Source organism: Pseudonaja textilis, chromosome 14 (genome assembly GCF_049901715.1).
Source record: "Pseudonaja textilis isolate UNSWEBS1 chromosome 14, rPseTex1.2, whole genome shotgun sequence".
Taxonomy (NCBI): Eukaryota; Metazoa; Chordata; class Lepidosauria; order Squamata; family Elapidae; genus Pseudonaja; species Pseudonaja textilis.
Window position 1 is genome coordinate 16060562 of NC_142003.1, and position 23892 is coordinate 16084453.

General features: G+C 40.8%; 1 protein-coding gene across 11 annotated transcripts in view; it reads right to left on the reverse strand.

Moving 5' to 3' along the window:
* The window catches only part of RBFOX1 (RNA binding fox-1 homolog 1), a 1842789-nt gene that overhangs the window by 39458 nt on the left and 1779439 nt on the right, over nt 1-23892 (reverse strand). For all 11 annotated transcript variants that reach the window (XM_087912645.1, XM_087912641.1, XM_087912650.1 and 8 more), the window contains one exon: nt 13612-13676. In XM_087912645.1, the coding sequence (XP_087768771.1) occupies nt 13612-13676 (65 nt within the window). The remainder of the gene's footprint in view (nt 1-13611; nt 13677-23892) is intronic.

Sequence of the window (23892 nt, forward strand, 5' to 3'; positions counted from 1 at the left end):
GTTTACTTTGCTTTTTTTCCCCTTTACTTTTCATTAAATATTTAAGCATTTGGGGATCAGGTCTCCATTGTCGGCAATTCCATGGGCAATGGAGGAATCAGTGTATCTTTGAGTAAACAGCTCCATAAGGATAATGCAGACCGTACATTTTCTGTGAACCACTCTCACAAATTAAGTTACAGTATTTTAATTGGAAACGTTCCCTTTATTACTACAACTTCTTCTCTATTATTACCTAGCTTATAGATGTTATTTTCAGGAGGCTACTGGACTTTCTGTTTTTTCTTTGAAGTTGTTTCACTTCTCATCCAAGAAGCTTCTTCAGCTCTGACTGGATGGTGGAGAATGGAAGGATTTATACTCCTTGCAGGCCAGAGGTGGTATTCAGCAGGTTCTGACCAGTTCTGGAGAACCAGTAGTGGAAATTTTGAGTAGTTCAGAGAACCGGCCAATCCCACTTCTGACTGGCCCAGCCAACCCCATCTATTCCTTGCCTCCCATTGAGTCCCAGCTGATTGGCTGGGTCTCCTTTGGTTGCCCTCTGCACAGGAGAACGGAGCTGGAAAGCAGGGTAGTGGGGTGGGGATGGAATGGGAGTTTGCAGTAACCTTCCCCCTGGAGTGGGGTGGGAATGGAGTTTTTACAGTATCCTTCCCATGCCACACCCATCAAGCGTAAATTTTTTTTGAATAGCAACACTGTTGCAGACAGCTGGTCATTTGCTTTCTTTTAGCGAGTCATTAAGGCCACCTAAACGTTTATCTGTGCTGAATCAGAGCTGAAGAAGTTTCTTGGATGAGAAATGAAATGTCTTTAAAGAAAAAACAGAAAGTCCAGTTGCCTTTTTGGGACAATCATCACCTGGATGACTGAGAATCTCCATAGAACTTGTAGCTTCCTAGGATTCTCAGCTAAAATTGACAGAGACTATTTTTTTCCTGCAAATTTCCAGCCCCTTCTAGCTTCCAGTTATTTGTCAATATAAAGTTAATTTATTGAGCCAAAATTGCTAGAAAGTTCAGCTTTGTATGGTTTACAGAGATAGGAAGTCTTTTGTTTCTTCTTCAATATTTTATGTATTAGAAGACAGACATTATACACACAGTCCACCTGTGCATGCAGACATACATACATACAAATTCCCTTCTCACTCTTATGGGAGGCCTGTGTCTTACTCAGTCTTGGGTCCTCTACAACAATGAGCCCCAAACCTTGGAGCACCAGGAACCAGTTCCTTGTGGAGACTTTTTTTTTCCCACGGACCAGAGGAGGTGTGGTTGTGTAGTGGCCCACCAGCGGTCAGCAGAGCTGGCAGCAGACTCAGACAGTGAGGAGGTTTGGGAAGAACACGGGCCTGTCCTGGAGTCTGGGGAAGGCTCTGATGAATGCTCTGCATCGGAGACAGAGATGGGGCCAGGGCCATCCTACAGTTATCAGCTGCCTTCAGAGTCAGAGATCAGTGGGCAGAAGAACAGCTGGAGCCTGTTCCCAGTGTGCACATGCACAGAACTGCCAGGAGAAGGGAACAGCTAAGGAACAAGGGTCGACTCGGGAGTAAAGGTGCATGGCTCCTCCCATAGGGAATAAAAGAGGAGTGAAAGGGGAGTGGGGTTTGCAGGAGACAGTTCAATTCATTAGGGAGAAGTTCTCTTCCTGACTTCTTACCAAGTAATTTCTGCACTTGGAAGATATCGGCCTGGCAACTCTCCAAGCCTGATAAAGTTGTAAAATCTCATGAAAGACTGTTTGCCGGGACTTTGCTGGAGACGAATTCACTTTAACCTCAATAAAAGGGCTTTTGTCAGGATGAGAAGTCTGCTTCATGATCTTGGGAGGCCTAGGTCAGAACAGGTTTTGTGTGCTGCCTGCATCCCATGGATGGGTCTTCACTTGTGCGCGTGGCCCGATTTCTGGCATGCCACAGTCCCATGCTTGTACACGGACCAGGGGGTTGGGGACCCCTGCTCTACAAAAAGCTGAGGAGTTTGTGGGTTCTGGGCAACATTTTAGCACTGTACTTTTCTGGACAGAGAGCTCTGATCTTGTTCCTGGGATCTCTTGGAGATACTCTCTGAACTTAGGAATCACAACTGCTTCTACCATCCCTAGAACCATTTTGTCTTGTCTTGTCTTGTCTTGTCTTGTCTCTCTTTCTTTCTTTCTTTCTTTCTTTCTTTCTTTCTTTCTTTCTTTCTTTCTTTCTTTCTTTCTTTCTTTCTTTCTTTCTTTCTTTCTTTCTTTCTTGTTCTTCCTTTTGGCCCTGGACCTTCTTTAGCTTCTCATATTCCTTCTCCCTGATGTTGCTGTCACTTGGCACCACTATATCTATCTCTACTGCTGTCTTCTGGTCTTTATCTACCACCATGATATCTAATAACTGGCTAGTACCTGCCTGGATCTGAGTGTCTTCTCTGGGACGTGTGTGTGTGTGTGTGTGTGTGTGTGTGTGTGTGTGTATGAACAAGTAGACAAAGGAACAGTTTTTCCCTAAATGCCATCACTCTGCTAAAAAAATAATTCCCTGCTTGTATCCTTACGATTTATATTGACTGTTTCCTAGTATGATTTGATTGCCTATTTGTACCATATGATTATATTAAGTGTTGTACTTTATGATTCTTGACAAATATATCTTTTCTTTTTATGAATACCAAGACAAATTCCTTGTATGTCTAATCACACTTGGCCAATAAAGAGTTCCTTCATCCATCCATCCATTCATTAATGATGATAGCCCCAAATTTAGTAAAGTGTACAGATTGACTCCAATTCAGTTCATAGGGTTTGTTTGTTTCGGAACTAGTCAACTGAATCCAGTCTGAATCAATTTTAAAGAAAACAAAAAACAAAAAATGCCAAATTGATGCAATTTTTCGAAATCTCTTCCAAATGAGGTGCCTAATGTGGTCCAATTATTTGAACCCAGATGCTGATCTGGTGAAAGGCAATCTCATCCAACTGCCACCAAATGGAATCTCTATTCCAAAGCTTTGCCCATAAAACACACCAATGAGTGGAAAACCCCTTGTACCGTTCCTTTTTTCTACCTTTGTAGGACATGCTGAGATCGTTTATTACATTATTAAGCAGTGCATCCACTTAGAAGAAGGCAAGAATGAAGGCATTAGAAGAACAGAACTTTCCAGTGAAGCATCCAGATAGGTTTCTAGGGCCGGAGAAAACGTTTTGTCCAGGGATAGCACTGTTATCACCAGGGGAAGATGGGCTTTATACAGTGAGCAAACCTTTCCATGGGAAAAGGAGCACTCACCATAGCTGTGGATTTTGATCTAAATCAGCTATGATCAGTGTGGCCAGTGATCAAAAATTATTGGAAGTACTCTATGGTTCAACTTTCATAAGCAGCACCAAGTTGCTTATTTTCTAGAAGATGGGAACTTTCTGGTAATGAAGACTGAGATTTCTACTGAGTTATGGTCTTTCATACTAGGAATCTTCCTCCTCCTCCTCCTCCTCCTCCTCCTCCTCCTCCTCCTCCTCCTCCTCCTCCTCCTCCTCCTCCTCCTCCTCTCAAAACCAAGCAGACCTAACTTTATTCAGACAATGTTTCAGCCAAGCTCTCTCCTTTTCATTCCAAGTTGCCGGCAATGATCCTAGATCATTACTTAATTCTGCTAAATGTAAAATAATCCCACCAGGCAGAAGGCAAAAGGCACACGTAGTTGACAGAAACTGCAGATGATATGGTCAAATATGTTTGCTATGTAATGTTAAGAAAACCTTTTGTAAAATCTCCTTCACCAGGAGAACAGGAATATTGAATAATGGTTCATACCATTCTCCTTGATATTTAGTTTTAGGTATACATAAATTTTTTTTATATATTTCCAACATCTGTGTGAACAGACATTCTAGAATTGTCTGCAAATAAGTTGACCCCTGGTAGCATATTCTTGTGTAAGCTTTGAAATAAATGCCTGCTTTTTACAGGGAAAGTCATGCAATCTCGATTTAGGCTTTTCGTAACAACTTCTGGTTTGAAACCAGCAAGTACAAGAGCATCTGATGATTCCTAGCTATGTGTTCCTAGGATACAATCATACACCGGGGATAAAATATACATCAAAGGAGAGTATTACATCCGTGCTTCTGCTGCCTGCGAGCGCTATGTTAGTGCACACAATTAAAGTTTCTTTTTCTGATCCTAAAAGTAATTTTGTAGAGAGTTAATTCTGTTCAAGACTAACCTCTGAGCCTCCCTGCCAACAAATAGCTGAGCTGCACAGAATTCAGGTGCTCGGTGCCAAAATAGTAAGGTAAAAATAATATGTTTTTTTTTTAATGAGGAAGTGCACCATTAAAACTGAGAAGAGAAAGGCAACTTCTTCAAAAGACAAAAGCACGTTGGTTGATATATATCTAGATGACAGTACAGAAATATAAATATCTCAGTGGGCTGTGACAAGGTGGAGTGTGAAACTTTTACCTAGGACAAACTATGAATATGAAGCACCCTGTACTCCATTCATGGCATGATTTAGCTTTAATCCAACCTGGATTAAATAGCTATTGAAAGAAAGGGACGTTTTTTGTAAGAGAAGCGATACAATCAAAATGTGACTCTCTTGGTGGCTTCAAGGACAACTTTAAATTATTCCTTGATTAAAAATGCAGAAGTGATTTGCAGTTGTCTTCTTTCTAGTTTGCTATTGACTTTTTCTGGGGTACTTTTTTTAAAAAAAAGTTCTTATCTTATCTACAGGTTTGGCATTCCCTGAAGATTTTCTGGCCAAGTAGCCATCAGTAGAGCTGTGCAACATTGTGATCTGCCTGTCTGTCCATCCTCTATCTATCTATCTATCTATCTATCTATCTATCTATCTATCTATCTATCTATCTATCTATCTATCTATCTATCTATCTATCTATCTATCTATCTATCCACAACTTCTGAATACAACCCATTCTACTGATTGTTCTAACTGTCAAGAAATTTCTCCTTTCTTCTATGTTCATTCTCTCCTTGTTTAGTTTCCATCCATTGTTTCTTGTCTTGCCATCTACTGCTTTGGCAAGTAGACTGGCCAACTCTTTTTTGTGGCATCTCCTCAAATATTGGACTACTGCTATCATGCCACCCCTGTTTTCACTTGACTAGACAAACTCAATTCCTTCAACCGTTCTTCATATGTTTTAGCCTCCAGATCGCTAATCATCTTTGTTGCTCTTCTTTGTACTCTTTCCACAGTCTCAACATCTTCTCAACTAACAGTTAGCATCTGATAGAAGTTCGATAATAGGTCAACAGAATTCAAGGGGGTGGGACTTAGCTCGCTTGTGGCTATCTAGAAATTCTAGGCTGATCCCTCTTTTAACTCCACCCACAGGTTCTGCCATTCCTTCACAGGGTAGATGTGAAGATGCCTACAGCAGATGCCTAAAGCATCTCATGCATTCATTTGTCATTCTCTTTCCTAAAAATGAATTGATTGCAAAGGTCTGTATTTCCAATTTGTGCTTATTTATGGATGCTGTAGAGAAAATGATAGGATCTCTCTTCTTCTTAAGTCCCTCTAGAAAGGGACAATGATGGAGACCACTGAAAGTTCTCCAGTCATATTCCTCACTGGTGGGAAGATTCATGTTTCCTCAAAAGGAAGATTACACGTAAGCCACTTTCTATGGTGCCAGCATTTTTTTTCTTTAAATATTATATGTGCAGAGAGGTTTGAAGTGTGTGAAAATCAGACACAACTTTTTATATCCAAAAAAGAACCACAAGTCACAATTCTTCTCCAGATCTGCCATTCATCCAATCTGCTCCTCCGTTGCTTCATTTTCTTGGGGGAAGTGAAGAAATATGCCAGAGCTTGCAAATTAGTTGTGTGTGTGTGTGTGTGTGTGTGTGTTCAAGAAATAGTTATTTTTATGACTGTGGTACATCATCCACTACACATCTTATTCATACTGGGAATGCCTCTTTTTTCATTAAGAGCTACTTAATGCTTTTTGTAATTGGCCAAACTTATGCAAATTTGGGATTCAGCAATATGAGTATGACATATAGATGCTGTAGGACAATAATAGTAGCCTGTCATTATTCTATGCTTCATTCACTTCAAAATTCCACATTTCACACTGAATGTCCTGTTTCCTTATATAAAACCTCTGCATCCTATCAGACATTGCCCCATCACATTAATATTTGTATATTTATATACATAAATATATGTATATTTATACACACACACACACACACACACATTAGAATCTTGACACACTGGTGATTCTCAATTATATTCCTGCCACAAAGTATGTTTTTAAAGGAATTCTTTTTAGTGCATCTCCTCCAAAATTTTATGAAGAAGCTATAGATATTTTCTCAGCCCTCTTACTGCACAAACCAGAAAGAGGGCTGAGAAAATATCTACAGACTCCTCACATCCTGGACATAAACTGTTTCAATTTCTTCTCTCTGGACGTCATTACAGGGCATTGTATGCCAAAGCAAGTAGACCAAAAGATAGTTTTTTTTTTTTCTTTGTACCATCACTCTTCTAACTTCCACAGCACTGTCTAAAGATTACTAACTTAGTAGGGCTCTATTGCTATTATCTGTCAGGATTCCAGCAATCACCCTAATTAAATCATAAGTATCGAGCCAAGCTTCAAAAAACTTCACAAGATTTATTAGGAGCAACATGCCGGCATAACCTGTGTAAAACCAACTCTGAGACACATAATTTACAATCACCTATGACCCTGCCTTCCCCCACCCCCTTGGGTGTATCATAATTCAGCTTCTCCAATGAAACATTCATGGGCTGGGTGTTATAACTCACATTCTCCAATAAAGGATTTTCACGGGCAGAATACCAGGTTGCCTAAGTTACAATCTTTGTGAAATAAGCTTTGAATGTGCTTGTGATGACCCAGAGTGGGATACAAAACAAACACAGTCACAGAAAACAGGTGAAGCCCCTTTTATTCCTTCACTTTGCTTACAAACTCCGAATATTCTTGACAGAAGACAAAAAACTCCCACACAAACAGTTACAAGAAGAAGGAAAAAAGCAACACAAACCAGGCAAGATAAGGGCTGGAGGACGTCCACAGATAATACACACTGGGAAGGACGCCAAACTCAGAGAGGAACCATAAACTAGAGATATTTCCATGCTTTGTTTCCAGTGTTCGCCCGTACGCAAATCTGTCCTCTTATTCAGTTGTCACAGCTGCAGCCTATGAAGAGTATCAAAACCCTCTCCTCCCAAGTAGACCATGCCTCTCCCTTATCCTCTTCTCCCTGTGTGCCCTAGGATGGAGAGGGGATGTGCCTCCTCTGACTACTCAGCCAGCTTCTGCCCTTCCCTAGCCTCCTCCGCACCCTATGGGCCCACACTTCCACTCCCTGTCAGCTATTCCTCCTCTCCCTCAGAGTCAGTCTCCACCAGGGGCATGACAGTGCTTCTGATTTTATGTGCCACATGCTCCTTCTTGTCTCTCCCCCCCGCCCCTTCTCGTGGCAACTCGGAAACAGGCATAGGACTGTTTTACAAGTTGACATTATCCTTCTCATCTTCTCACCTTTCTCACCTCTAATCTTTCCCGCTACCTTCTCCTATGTTATATTATGATTTATCAGTTGTTTGTATCTTATGATTTATGATTTTATCTTATGATTTATGATATCTGACTTATCACTTTGTTGTTTGTATGTACACTGAGAGCTTATGCACCAGAGATCAATTCCTTGTGTGTCCAATCACACTTGGCCAATAAAGAATATTCTATTCTGTCTATTTTCCTATGCACCCGATTCTGGAAGATTTAACAATATTTTGTATTTGTAATGCAATTTTATTACATAAGATATTTGTAATAAAATAATTACAAAATAATAAGAGATGGCTAGTGAAATAATTACTTTTAAATATGGTAAACTCACAGCAAAGTACATGAAAGGAAGGGGAAATTGGGAAGAAAATATTGTTTTGCCCCATTTTACTATTTAGAAGACATTAACATCCTCAAGAAATGCAGACATTATTTCAGGCAGATACAACATTTGTATCTTTCTTTGAATGTGGGAAATATAGTAGAAAGTTGATAAAAAGAATTTAGTACTTAGCAACTAAAATATAATTTGAAGAAGTCATGTATGCATAAAGTGCTGTATTGCATAGCATTCTTTACTTAGGTTATTTAAAATCATTTTAGAATTTCCTCTAGACAGAGAGAGAGAGTAAAAGGAAATTTTAATGGATTTGCAACTAATCATTAAAGAAATCTTGATTCTGTTAGAGATACACTCATTCAAATACAACCCCCCCCCCAAACATAATACTCAAATGAACTAAATCCATTTAAAATACCTACAACTATGCAAATGACTGATATTAATGTGATTCTAATTATACATAAAGAAAGAATTTGAATGTTTAACATGCCAGGAATAATTTATAATTCAAAAATAGAGGAAGCAACTTTGCATTGTTAATTACCTGATTCGGCTGGCTCTAACGATATTTCATTGTGTGGTCAACCAGATTTTCAGAAGTGCAGTAAACTCATTGAATGGGAAAATGAAAATACTGTAAATGCCATTCCAGGTTTTGTGTGGTTACATCAAGCTTCAGTGCTGCACAGCACTGTAAGACATGCTAGGGGTTTAAATCCAACCACATATCCTTCACCCAGGCTCTAAAATACATTCAGATGGAAAGATGTGGACAATGTAATAGTTGGGCCAGAGTTAAAATAGCATTGTACCAGAAAATGTATCCATCTGGAGATCCTGGGCAATACAAATTCCCTGACAAAGGGATGGGAAACATTGATTAATTCCCGAACTGCCCAGGTTTGGTGCTAACAACTCACCAGTATTTGAAATCAAAATGTAAGATTTCACCTTCAGAAAACAGCACACTAATGCATCTCAGGAATTCTTAAGATTCTGATAAAACATACAAAACGTTTTGCTCAGAACGAGAGCAAAATGTACAAAATGTTTTGCTAAGAATGATCGAGTGTTCTCCAAAGAGAGATTGGGAAATCTTTTAGACAGATAAGATCTAAGTCATCTTGAGGGACTTTAAAGTAATGTCCATATAGCATTACTCTAGATTTCAGCATGAGAATTGACCAACCTTGGGTAATAGCAGAAACATGTTATAAGCACATTATACGAGTGTGAAACAGAGGTTTGCATATATCTCTACTGCAGAAAATCACGATGAAAACATAATGACCCCATTGAAACAAAGTGTGGAGAGATCATTGTTTCTCCTGGATTGATGCATACATGGACAATTGACTGAACAGGGCTGAGACTGCCTAAGTATCTGAAGCAGGCTGGAATATATAAATAAATAAGATTGGGATCTGAAAATGGGTTCTGAGACAGGACTCTGGGGATCTTCTACAACGCAGTTAAACAACAACATGGAAAACTGAAAAGGTAGGACTAGAAAATCAATATTATGAAGGCCAAGGCATCTGGTGAATTTGTGCTAACAGAATTTTGGCTATGCTATTGAGTTACACACAATACTTTGGCCCAGGAGTGGGGATCAGCTGCCTTTTTCTCTCTAAGAACAACAAGCTTTCTCTGCAAGATCACTTTAAAGAACGGAAGCTTGTGAAATATTCAACAATTAGCCACTGGAGAGCTCAGAAAACTCTGTCATTGTGGGCAGCTGACATCTGCTTTTGCACACTAGAATGGACCCAAAACATCACATTTTGGATGACTTCCTGGACAAATGTTATCCTTATCTACCTGTAGCATTTTTCGCACATCCTTATTCCAAATTCTAGGGTTAGGGTTACTAGGGACGCAATGGCTCAGTGGCTAAATGGCTATGATGCTGAGCTTGTCAATCAGAAAGGTCAGCAGTTCAGCGGTTCAAATCCCTAGCACCACGTAACAGAGTGAGCTCCTGTTGCTTGTCCCAGCTTTTGCCAACCTAGCAGTTCGAAAGCAGGTAAAAATGCAAGTAGAAAAATAGGGACCCCTTTGGTGGGAAGGGAACAGCGTTCCGTGCACCTTCGGCATTTAGTCATGCCGGCCACATGACCACAGAGATGTCTTTGGACAGCGCTGGCTCTTTGGCTTTTTAATGGAGATGAGCACCGCCCCCTAGAGCTGGAAATGACTAGCATGTATGTGTGAGGGGAACCTTTACATTTACCTATTTCAAATTCACCTCAAATGGTAGCTTGTGGAGAAACGGGAGGGCAAATCTGAGAATGGTCACTGACCTTTCTAAATACCCTGGAATGGATCTTCCCAGGATTCAGTGAACAACTGTGGATCAAATTAGTTTGATTGTGGAAGCTATTGCATTTTACCAAGCAGATATCTCCCCAAAGTCCCAGCAACACTGCCTGTCTGTTCTCCAATGCATTCTATTTTGCAATCCCAGGGATGCTTCAATCACAATACGTAAACGAAGATTCAGTTATCCAGCCAAAAGCATCTTAAAAAAGGCAGAATCATGACAACTGGAACAAAATGCAGGTGCTTCATTCACAAGTGGGATAGTCTTCCTTCCTTCCCACTTTTCACTTCACTTCACTACTAGAAATCCTTGTAGTTTGCATAGACAGTTTGGCAATAGATTGGAGCTCCACAAAGATATTATGTACAGCCATTTCTCACTATGTCCCAAGGGCCTTCAAAATTGGGGGGCCTTGAGGGTTTTTTTAAGGATAAATCTGGAATAGTGCCTTGGTTTCTATAAAGTTGGATTAAGATAGTGGGTACCACTGGGTACCAAAGGTTTGTATTTTATGAATTACACATTGCCCTGTGCCTTGCAGAAGTGGAGGCAAGAGCCTTATCTTTCTCATGAGAAATTACTAGTAGCACCATCTCCCTACCCTCATCTGAATACCTGCTATCACATGCATACTCCTATCTACCATGAAATTCCAGATGGACATGTTTTTGTCATTTTGTCACCTGGGAGCACTCGTTTTGATGCTTCTTACCCAGATTGCTTGCTGGACCTAAAAGAAATGAAGATGTTCCTCAGCTTCCATCACTTGATCAACCAGCAAGTTGACCAAACAACCCTTTGTGGGAGAGCCCACCAGGTGTACACAAAGAGAGAACGCGCTGTTGTGAGTTATACTCCCTGTCCTAGATGTTTTATCCCACAGTTTTATAACTTGGTTAATTAGGAGCTCCCATGCTACTATTGACTGCATCAAAATCTCATGTCATCTCATGTCACATCCATAAAGTTACGTTTTCTCTATGCTCTGAAATGAACCTATTAGCAACCTGTTGAGTGTTTTCCGGCACACAGCTTCTAATTTAACCAAGTTGAAGGACATCCCTTGATGTACACCCAGCCACCATGCCATCCTCCTTTCTTTCTGCAGAGCCCTCAAGAGGGAGAACCTGGAAGACGTTTGCTAAGACCTGACTCCCCACATCGAAGCATTCCTAGTTTATTTGCTGCTGTGTAGCAGTGAGACCTCTTAGGGGAGTTTGCTCTCGTTGACCCAGCAAACTTCTCAGCATTGCAAGCTCACAGAGAAAGTACTTTTTTTTAAGCGACCACATGCTCAACGAGACACCTTTGTGGAAATGAAATGTGAATTCTCAAGCTGTGCTTCATTGCCATCCATTTTCCTCAAGAGGAAACAAAAAAGAAAAGAAAGGAAAGGAAAACCAAGCCTATCTCCGTCTGCATATCAGGCGCAAATAGCTGAACCAGAGTAACACAGCTAAGAATCAGGACGTCCGGGAAAATAAAACAAAACAAATTAAGTTAACTTGCTTACCTGTCAGAACCCAGCATGCCTCAGCCAGCTCATGCAAAATTGTCTTATTCATCAAACATGTGTGTATGTGTGTGTGTGTGTGTATGTGTCTTCACTGCCAGAACACGATAAGCACACTGGGAAGGCAACATAGCATGCAAGAGCTTTAACATTCATTGTTCCACATGAATATATAAATGTATCTATATATCTATATTTCTCTTAAGAAACAGATTCATGAACAGCACTTTGAGAATTCAGGTGCCCAACTCAAGAACTGATTCAACTTTAGAGGCAATTTTTTGTGTGTGTCTTCCTCAAAATGGAATAACGTTCAGAAATGCTTCTCGAAAATATTCTCCATCTGGAATAGATCTCTACACCTCTGAAATCTGATTCTTGTTCTAATCACCTTGACTTGGTCTTGTGATGGAAATATAAAAACAACCCCCTCTGAGCTAACATTCAACTCTCTTTCCCCGATTTAATTGTAACTGGAGAAAATGATTATTCCTGCCTAATGGGATTTTCCATTCGATTTGCTACTTAAAAGGACCGTATATGATTTCTGTTGAATTTATTTTGAGGCTGTAAGGTATAGATTGAAAATATATTGTGTGTCAGAGACTTCATTTTTTAAATGTCTAAATCTCAAGAATTCAGCAATTTTGCCCTCAAGATGTTGGAATTTTTTTTTTCAATGTCATTTGCAAGACGAATAACCAGCTCTCACCAGATTTCACAATCCTATGAGATTTCAGATGCTTTAATTTTATAAACATTTTAAACTATTATGTAATTTGGGAGTTTTGCAAATGCCCTCTTGGGTATTCACTGATTTCTGTGATGTTCCTGTTCTTGTTGATTTCCAGCTAATGGGCAGAAGTAAGAAATTCCAGGGTGTGCAAAGAGAGACCCTGAAGAATGGATTTAATTCCCCTGATGAAATCAATAACTGTGTTTTTCCTAGTGGATGAACAACTCTGCAGCTGCATTTTTGCAATAAGCTGAAGCTAGATGGTTACCGTTAACTTTGCTTTAGGTTTCTGCTTTGGGTTCATGTCTTATTCAAAAACAACTGGAATTTTTTACATTCATGTTTAAGTGCATTGTAGCACTCAGAAGAGTTAATTCAGGACCCAGCTTAAGCACACTCTGTTTACAGGGCAATTTTAGGTATGTTTACTCAGAAGTGTGAGAGGTGAGGTTAACTCCTCAGTAACTAAGACACTTAAAAATTACTTTTGAATAGAGCCCAAACGGGATTATAGTGTTACAGAATTAATGCTATACAAACTCACTTAGATGTACAATACATCCTACTTCTGATACCAAGACTTGGTTCAGTGGCTTAAGGTTTTAAATATGTTGTGGAAATAAGACTACAGAAGAGAGGAAAGAGAAGAGTCTCTGATTTTCAGTTTTCTTACACCTAATTTTCATGCTTGCTTGTAAATATTTTCAAAAGCCACAGGGAAACACACATGCATTTTCATGTACCCTCTACTGCTTGTGCATACCCATTTCCCTAATGTACTGCTTTGGGGAACACCCCCACCCCAAAAGTATAGTTTTCATGCTGACTTTGCCATGATAGATGAATAGGTGAGTTCTACTTTCCTCAAGTGGTACCCTGCATGTATGTGGGAGGCTGTTTATCAAAATGATGGGCACGGACACTGAACAGATAGAGGCTAACTCACTGCAGAAGAACCATCAAGCCTTAGTCAAAGCTATTCATGGATTTCAAGTCTAGAAGCTCTTGCTATGCATGGAGCAAGGAAAGAAAACGGTGACACGAAAGCCAAGGTGGGTCCAAAAGAGCATTGTGCTTCCCAAGTCAAGGATCTATTCAGTACAAAAAGGAAATCTTACCTATCACTGTAGGCAGTGGCGGTAGCGGTAGTAGGTTGGGCATACCGATAGGCTGCATACCCCCCCTGAAACACAAAGATTTCATAATCAGAGAAGGAATCCAGAGAGCAAGCCAAATGCAATCCCCCAACGTTCCCCCAACCCTACTTTATAGGGTTTATCCCAACCCTATTTTAGGTTTTTCCTCTTCTGCTGGAGATATTGATGGAGGTTGTCAATCATCCAGGTCATGGTTTTCCCCAAAGATGCTTTTCAAAAGACAACTGAACTTTCTTAAGTTTTGTGTTTTTTTTTTTTAATGTTTTGCTTCTCATCCAAGAAGCTTCTTCAGTTCTGACCTCAGAACTGAATGGATGAGAAGCAAAACATTTTCAAGGGGAAAAAAAAAACCACATCAAGAAAGTCCAATTGCCTTTTGAAAAGCACATTTGGGACATTCTGCTGGAGGGATCCCCCAATTTGAAAATGACAGACTTGGAAACCTTCTGATACAACCTGCTGAATGGCTAGGAGGCCCCCGGGAGGATGTCAACATCAGAGGCAGGGTGTAAAAGGAAAGGCAATTTACGGAAGAAACCTATGGGTAGCTTCCTCAGGAGGGAACTCCAAGGAGTTTAGGGAACTAGATTTCATCAAGGACTCCAAACATCTTTAAAAAGCTTAGATGTATTGACAAGAAAGCAGAGGAAAGAGACATACGGCCAAGTAAATCAGAAAGGGCTTTGACAGAGTATGTCATGATGACATGGTTAATGGTTTAGCATGCTGCAAAGACCAAACCAACTGTAGTTAATGCAACAAGCCATCATTAAAACAAATAATGCTTCAGTAATGAGTTGGGAATTCAGTAGTCTGTGCAGTTGTCTAGCTACAGCCATGCGAGTTCATGCGAAGCTGTGGTTTATTTTAACCATGGGTTCTTTCACAAGCCAAATCTGTCTTGAGGATAAGAAAATGTTGATTTGGTCAATACCATGTCTGGCTTCTCCTTTTTTTTTTTCTGTTTGCAGTTGATTTGCCTTTGGTTTTAATAGGTTGGTTTGGTGTTTGGATGGGAAACAGAAACAAATCAGTAGGAAGCTGCAATCAAACCAGGGATCCAACATCACTTTTGACCAAAATTGCAACTGGTAAGTCAGAATGTAATCATGGTTTCAAATAATTGACTGCCCTGAAGCAAGCAAAGTTCTGTTCCCTTCTTTGCTGACTCCAGGGACTCATCCCAGCTAGTCAAAAAAGTCATCCAATGCTCTTCTTCCACCTCCACCACCACCACCACCACCTCCTCCTCCTCCTCCTCTTCCTCCTCCTCCTTCCTTACTAAAGCCTTAGTAAGACCACACCTAGACTACTGCATCCAGTTTTGGTCACCACACTATAAAAAGATGTTGAGACTCTAGAAAGAGTGCAGAGAAGAGCAACCAGGATGATTAGGGGATTGGAGGCTAAAACATATGATGAACAGTTGGAGGCACTGGGCCTGGCTATTCTAGGGAAGAGAAGGACCAGTGGAGACAGGATAGCAGTCTTCCAATATTTGAGGGGCTGCCACAGAGAGGAAGAGGGGGTCAAGCTATTCTCCAAGGCACCTGAAGGCCAGACAAGGAATAATGGATGGAAGCTGATGAAGGAGAGATTCAACCTGGAAATAAGGAGAAACTTTCTGACAGTGAGAACAATCAACCAATGGAACAGAAGTTGCCTTGGAAGTTGTGGGAGCACCATCACTTGAGACTTTCAAGAAGAGATTGGACTGCCATTTGTCAGAAATGGTGTAGGGTCTCCTGCTTGGGTAGGAGGTTGGATTAGACCTCTACAAGGTCTCTTTCAACTCTGATGATCTGTTATCTATTATCTCCAGTGGAGACTTGAACATGGGCCCTTCAAGGCTCAGATCTTCCAGCTGAGTTCTGACTTGCCCAGTTACCTTCTAAAAAGCAAAGCGCTTATAAAATAGCTATCTTCTGCTCTTCATTCCCGTGAAACTCAGCTTTGTTATTCCTCTCTCTCTCGATGCAGTCTTGCAAAGCAGATGGAAAAAAACTTTAAGATCAAGAGATGCGTAGGGAATTACATATCATGGAGTTAGCAGCCATGATGCATGAATTTAAATAGGCACCACCACAACACAAATTTTGGTCTAATCCCAAAAAGCAGACCAGTTTTCATTCCTGTTCTTGGCCCTGCATTTTTTTTTATTCTGCTTTAACTTGTGATGCCAGTGGGGAAAAACAAATAAAACACAACTTTGGGGGCTGCCATCCTAGCATGGTAGGGATAGATAAGATTTTATGACAGTCATAGACCAAGAAAAAAAGATACCACTATAACAAAGCCATTAGCATAGCCATGAGCTTCCATTACAGCTCGTGGCAGGGGGGAGTTTACACACAGAATAACAAAGCTTGGCAACATTTAAGGACAACAGTCTTTGTTATCTGATAGGTAATGTGAGCAAAATAAATCAGAATGCCCTGTGAATTTAGAGAGAAGAGAGGGGAGATTGCTTGCAATCCCTGTGGAACTGGCAACAAAACACAACAAAGGATGAGGTTTCTACTGCACCTGCATCACAGCAATAAAATTGCTACAGGGGGAACATTAAAACAAGCCAAGGATGAAGTTCTGAATTTCGAAACGGTGTTCTTGTCTAGCTAACCAGCCAATTTGTATTTGGAAGCTAGTTGATATTGTAAATACATTGTGGGCCTAAGCTGTGTTAATCAATTGGCCCTCTCCTGTCTAAAATTCCTTGTTTGAAAACCGAGTTGGCCAAAGAGCATAGAAGTGGAATTTCCCAGGAATTTTTTTTTTTCCAGGTGTACTCAAATCCTGGTATGGTAGATCTTTGGCCGACTTTGTAGATTGAACACTTGTGTCTCTGGAGGTAAGTAACTGGGTTTTTTGGTTCCATTGTGGAAGAGCAATGCATCTTCATCTTGAGGTTTCAGGTATCTGTTCCCAGTTTTGTGTAGTTGACCATCTTTCAAACGCCCATTGCTAAAAATAACTCCTATGACAACTCTTTTTTTTTTTTAGCAAACTCGGCAAAGTTTAAGATGTGTGGACTTTAATTTCCAGAAATTTAAATGGCTAACGTGGGACTAGAATTTACTGTCTCCCGGTGATGAGTCACGGTGGCACAGTGGTTAAAATACAGTATTGCAGACTACTTCTGCTGACTGCCATCTGCTTGCAATTTGGCAGTTTGAATCTCAGTAGGCTCATGGTTGACATAGCCTTCCATCCTTCCAAAGTCGGTAAAATAAAGACCCAGATTACTGTGGGCAATGTGCTGACTCTGTAAACTGCTTTACAGGGCTGTAAAGCACTGTAAAGTGGTATATAAGTCTAAGTGCTATTGCTATTCCTTCCTTCCTTCCTTCCTTCCTTCCTTCCTTCCTTCCTTCCTTCCTTCCTTCCTTCCTTCCTTCATTCATTCCCTTTCTCCTTCTCCTTCCTGGTAACACATTCTGACTGGCTCAAGGTGGACTCAGCCTTTTCTCCCTCTGAGGTGCATAAAATGAGGACCCAGATTGTTGGGGGCAGGAGGCTGATTCTGTAAACTGCACAGAGCGGGCTGTAAAGCACTGTAAAGTGGTATGTAAGTCTAAGTGCTATTGCAGTTGCTATTGGCTGGATAATTCTGGGAGTTGAGGTGCACACACCTTAAACTTGCCATGTTGGAGAAACACTGCCTTACCCTATTCTTCTGGAAGATCTCCTCCTATGTTATGGTGCCTTTTACTATTTGAGGAAGTTCACAGAGGTGGGACGTTTATATCAGTTGTTGATTTTTTGATTCTCACATTATTTCTGTGGCAATTAGTGGCATTTATTCTGCAAATTAGTTTTTCAATTGTGGAAGAGGGTTTGTGACATTCATGTTATGGAACAATTTGACTCTAATTAGTTGTTATATTTTTCTTTTACACACAGTACAGTTTTGCTATATATCTGGTAACATGCTCAGCTTCTGGCATGACATAAATACATAAATAAGGCTGCTACGAATTAGGATTCTGCAAATCAAATTAAGTTTTGATCCCCAAATGGAAACCTACACCCCATGGCAGAACTGTCTTAGTACTTTATCATATTCAAGATGAAGTTGTATGGCCTATCGGTCTAATAAATGAATAAAAAATAGTTAATGTGAAAATAGCCATATGCTTCAAGACTTGCAGACTAGTACTATTTGTGTCATGCATAAGTTCTTATTTACTAGTTGGAAGAGATATAACCATGAAAGATATATAGGTAAAATAAAATCTGGAAGGACATTCAACACTATCAGTTGAAAGCAGAGATATCTGTTGGGTTTAGTTAAAAAAAAATATCAAGATGGGGTGTCTATGATGATACAACTGACACTCAGCTTTTTTTTTTTAAACACACAATGCACATAAAAAGCCAGCAGAACTTTGATGATGCCATTAGACCTGCCATCTTGATGTAATATGAAATTAAACAAATAAAATAAATAGGTAACAATGGTCATGTTTGTATCGAGATGTGAAACCTGGAACCATACTGCTTGCCAAATGAGAATTTTTTATTTAAAAAATAAAATGAAAATAGGGAGAAAATTGAATAATGGAATTACTAGGTATGTTTAACTGATATGGTGGTAGGCATTTGGAGAGAGTAAGGTTGAAAATAATTATTGAAGAAGTATGAATATATGCAATGAGAGATGTATGATATATTGATGCCACCCTGTTAATGTATTGTTGTTATATATAGATTAAAATAAAAAAAATGGAAAAAAATAAATAAATCATATGAGGGTGATGGGACAACTCAACCATGTGTAGAGAAGAGTCTGCCATGGGTTAAAATGTGGAAGACGCTTCAAGTAGAAAAAAAAAACCCAACCACATATTATTATTATTTTTAAAAAGGCAGCAGGTTGGGAGGTATTGTAGAAAAGGAGATGCTTGAAGAAAGTATACAAATGAAATGGACATTTAGCTACACAACAGTTGCAGGTCATCAAGCAGGGTAGGTATCCCCAGACGATGTAATATGGGTAAAATAATAGGTAGAGTTTCAACTACACGGTTAGAGCTTCACTATTCCCTGTAGAAATCCCTGCCTTCAAGCCTACACATTTTGGTTGCCATGAATTGGCACTGGATAATCCTGCCATTCTGTTGGCAGGGGGTGGGGAGAAAGGCCTGCTGGCATTTTTCACATGTTTTTTTTGCTTTTGCTGTAACTGTTTGGGAATTAGGGAGGGGGATTGTCTTTGGAGATGGAGCAGGTTCCCTTCTAACTGGCTCCAGCCTGGTTCCAAGGCCTTCATGTCCTGAGAGCGAACTATTACCTGCCTAGCACCTCAGCATTCTCAAAACAACATTGTGGCGTCACATTGGCTGTCGGTGGACTGGTCAGAGGGTTAGGGCTCGGGAAACAAAAGAATTGCTGTGTGTTTTGCATGGGACTTTTCAGATCCTGCCTGGCTTTACTGAAGCCACTTTCTTTCGGTAAATGTTCTTTTGATTCAGCTTAATGGATTCAAGAGTTTTGCTTTCCTGGGGGACTAGCTGGGGCAAGTCCTTATTCACCTTATTCACCAATCATCTTATTCTTTGAAAGAATAATAACTGCATTGGATTTTCCAGTGTGGACATCAAAAATGATACAATATACTACTTAAAACATACTAAGGGAGCAGTTGCAGTATTCCAGTATTTGAGGGGCTGCCACAAAGAAAAGGGGGTCAAATTATTCTCCAAAGCACCGGAGAGCAAGACAAGAAGTAATGGTTGGAAACTAATCCAAGACAGAAGCAACCTGGAATTAAGGAGAATTTTCCTAACAGTGAGGACAATTAACCAGTGGAACAGCTTTGCCTTCAGAAATCATGGGTGCTCCATCATGGGAGGTTTTTAAGAAGAAACTGGACAAGCACTTGTCTGAGATTGTATAAGTTCTTCTGCTTAAGAAGGGGGCTGGACTAGAAGACCTCCAAGGTCCCTTCCAGCTCTATTCTATTCTAAGATTATCTTGTATGCATGCCTACAGACAGAACTTGAGATTTAATAAAGTTGAATCTTTTCTCTTTGTATCTGTATGCTTCTTCAATTGATATGGAACTGAGGCCAAAATCGTCTGAGTGTGAAAAACAAAGGAGAAAAGAAACACAAGAAAACTGCAGAGATTCACACTTCTGTAGGGATTCACGAGAATCTTGACTTCCTATTCTGGAAAGAATGTGGTTGGGTGTTTTTTGAGAGCCATTTTGGTCTAGCGGTTAAGGTATCAGGCTAGAAAGCAAGAGACCATGAGTTTAAGTCTTGCTTTTGCCACGAAAGCCTCCTGGGTGACTGTGGGCCAATCACCAGGAGACTGAGAGTTCTAGTCCTGCCTTAGCTGTGAAAAGTTAGCTGGGTGTCTGTGGGCCAGTCACGCTCTCTCTCTACCCAACCCAACTCAGAGAGTTTTGTCATGGGGAAAATAAAAGGAGGAAGGAGTGTTGGATATGCTCATCGCCTCATTTGTAAAAATAATAAAGCAAACCAAATAAACAAATAGAGCAAACAAATACATCTTATGTGCTGATCATCTCATTATGCAAAGTGAGTTTTAGTACAGAAGACCATCGCAATAAGGCCACAAAAATGTTGCTTTCTTCAACAATGAACCTGTCTGTGATGGTCGCTGGACTTGAGTTTTGTAAGCAGACAGCAATGGAAACATTATGAGGATCTGTATTAATTTGGGGATATTGTAATGGTGTAAGTTTAATTTGGGAATCTGTTAATTTGTGTCATTACAAAAAGTGTTTAATAATTATGGCATCTAAATGTAATTTACAGAAAATGTAGTTAGAGAAACAAAGCTTAATAGTGCTTAAATACTTCTATGGCTTTATGTTTACATGGCATGTATTTTCCCCTGAAGTTTGCATAATAAAGTTTATCCCAAAAAGAACTAGCAAAATGTTTGTGTATGTTCATTAGTGTGTGTAAAAGAAAAAAAAATGACGAAGTATACAACTAGTCTATGGCTAGTCTAGTGAAAAGCAGTCTTCCAGTATTTGAGGGACTGTCACAAAGAAGGGGAGGGCAAACTATTTTCCAAAGCACCCAAAGACAGAACGAGGAATATTGGATGGAAACTAAGCAAGGAGAAAAGAAACCTAGAACTAAGGAAAAATGTCCTAACTGTGAGAACAATTAATCTTTGAAATGGCTTGCCTTCAGAAGTTATGGGTGCTCCATCGCTTGAGGCTTTCAAGAGGAGACTGGGCAGTCATTTGTCTGAATTGGTATATGCTCTCCTGCTGAAGCAGGGGACTGGACCAGATGACCTGCAAGGTCCTTTCCAACTCTGTTATTCTATAATATGTTGTTGTTTTTTTTAAACTATAAGAACTTGTTCCTGCTCACTGAAATGTCCTTCTATTTAGGGCAGAGGAAAATGGTTTTGATTCTAAATCAAAACCTGGGATAAGTTGGATAAGGAAACCTACAGTATCCTGGCTGAAATACATTTTAAATCCAAATTTTTACTGGGTTTATGGGATATTCCTGTAATAAACAATCCCTTCATCCCCAGAATTAACATTTACTTGTATGTGACAAGTGAAGCTGTTCAATTAAGCAAAGCAAAGCAAACACACAGATGCGCTTACATGTTGGGAAGGAATGGCGTTCAATGATGCATTGATGATCAAACTGTGAAAACAGCCCTACTTCCTGCTCAACAGACCATGATGTTATCTCAACCATTTCCAAATGATCTCCCTACATGCCAATTAACAGCCAGAACTGGGTCTCCATAGATAAGACAAACAACATTTACATTCCAATTAGACTTTGCCCATCACAATCTCTATTGGGATTTGAAAGGTACTCCTCTTATTTAACCGACAGTTAATGGGAGGAGAGGAGAAATCGGTGGGCTTTGTTTGAGGTAGACCTCCCTCCAAGACCTTCATTTCACGCTGGAATCAAGACCCAATTTAATTAGGAAGCCTCTTTAAAACTCATTCCAGAATTGGAACAGGCTTAGCTTATTTGTTCTTACTATTCGCCCGTTCCCTGCAATGCCTCTGCAACCAAAGGCTATTGACAACATGCACCCTACAACAAAATGCAGCAGGGGTGGGATTCTACCGGTTTGGACCAGTTCTATGGAATCGGTTGTTACGATTCTGTCCAGTTCGGAAAACTGGCGAATCATGCCTCTGGCTGGCCCCGCCCCTCTCGGCCTGCCCCTCCCTTCCCAGTCAGTCCTTATCACGCATGCGCGACACCGTGTGCATCACTGACTACATTCTCCCCCACCCACCCCAACGATCAGCTGTGTCAGGATCCTCCTCGCTATCTGACTGCTTTGCCCAGGAAGCAAAAAAGGGGCACCAGGGGGAGTGTTGTGCCCCCATGCACTCCATTTTTTGCTTCCTGGGCCTCAGGGAAGCTTCCTGGGAGCAAAAATGCCCCTCAGGAGGCTTCCCCGGGGCCCAGGAGGCCAAAAAAAGGAGCGCGGGGAGTATGCTGCAAAAAAAGAAGAAGAAGCCACACCCCTTAGCCACGCCCCTTAGCCACACCCACAGAACCGGTAGTAAAAATATTTGCATCCCACCCCCGAAATGTGGGGACACAGCAGGCTCCTGCACAGTTGATTAAATAACAGAGGAATAGCAACAGCACTTAGACTTATGTACCACTTCACACTACTTTACAGCTCTCTCTAAGCGGTTGATAGAGTCACCCCCCAACAATCTGGGTCCTCATTTGACTCCCCTCAGAAAGTTGGAAGGCTGAGTCAACCTTGAGCCAATCAGGATCGAACTAGCCTGAAATACTGCATTCTATCCTCTGTGCTAACATGACTCCATCTACACTTCTAGTAGGAATGTTAAAATGGTTTCTCATTTTGAACTCATCCTGAGTTGTTTTTTTTTTTTTTTTTTTTTTGAGATACATGGGAGGAACCAGTGTCCGTCTAATGATGGCCACGGTCCCTAATCCCAATGTTTCAGCTGGTCATGTCCCCACAGTGTTCCAGAATCAGAATAAATTTCTGCACAGGCAGGGGATTCTACGACACTGCAAACTGAAGCCTCAATACTCCTAATCTAGAGAAAAAGTTCTGGGTTGCATAAAAGGAAGGACATGGGCTCCATGGACAGCAAAGGTGACTAACAAGCACATAACATCTGACCCTAGAAGGCAAAGTCACAAAACTGTGTCTCACTTATTTTCGCCATGTAATGTGGGAAAAATCACTGGACAGAGCAATTATGTTGGGAGCAGTCAGGGGAGGGCTGCTGGGGGTTTGCAGGGGTTCAGGAGAGCCCCTAGCTAAGATTCTGTGTAGTTCAGAGAACCCCCAAATCCCACTCTTGGCTGGCCCCGCCCATCCCACCCGCCCTTCCCAGGAGTCCCCACGCGGCCCGTTTTGGATGCAGGTAAGTACACAGCACACGGACCCTCAGGGAGGGCGAAAAACAGGCCTCCCAGAAGTTCAGGAAGGTGGAAATAGACCTGTTTCCAGCTTCCAGAGAGCTTCCAGAGCCTGGAACCTTCCGGAGGCTGTTTTCGCTGAGAAAGGCAAAAACATCTCCCCCCCATGCCGTGGTGCAGGAGGCCGACTAGGCCACGCCCACCATGGCCATACCCACACATCAACCGGACAAAGAATCCTTTGCTAAAATTTTTGAAGCCCACCTCTGGGAAGAGTTAACAGCAAAAGGAAACCAGGCCACCAAAGAACATAGTGGCTGGACACATCCTAGTTGACCTCAACCAGAGCATGGAAAAACTCAAAAAAGTAATGCAAGATTGAAGGAGAGACCTGCTCCATAGAAGCACAAAAGGTTGGGTGTGACTTAACGGATAACATCCTCCTCCTCCTCCTCCTCCTCCTCCTCATCATCATCATCATCATCATCATCACCATCATCACCATCATCAAGAATTATGGATAACTGGTACACAGCTACTGGGGACATATTCTGGGGACATGGTTTATGGAGGTTCTCATTCATCTAGGTCATGGATGTCACAAAGATGCCTTAATTTTAAAGGCAACTGGACTTTTTTTAAAAAAAATTCTTTAAGATGTTTTGCTTCTCATCCAGGAAGCTTCTTCAGCTCTAACTCACTGATGGGGAATAACAGAGCTGTGAAAGGAACTTTGGAGGTGTTCTAGTTAGGGGTGGGATTCTACCAATTTGCACCTATTCGCTAGAACTGGCTGTTAACATTCTAAGCAGTTTGGAGAACCGGTTGTTAGAATAAATTACTGGCCTAATCCTATAAGGAA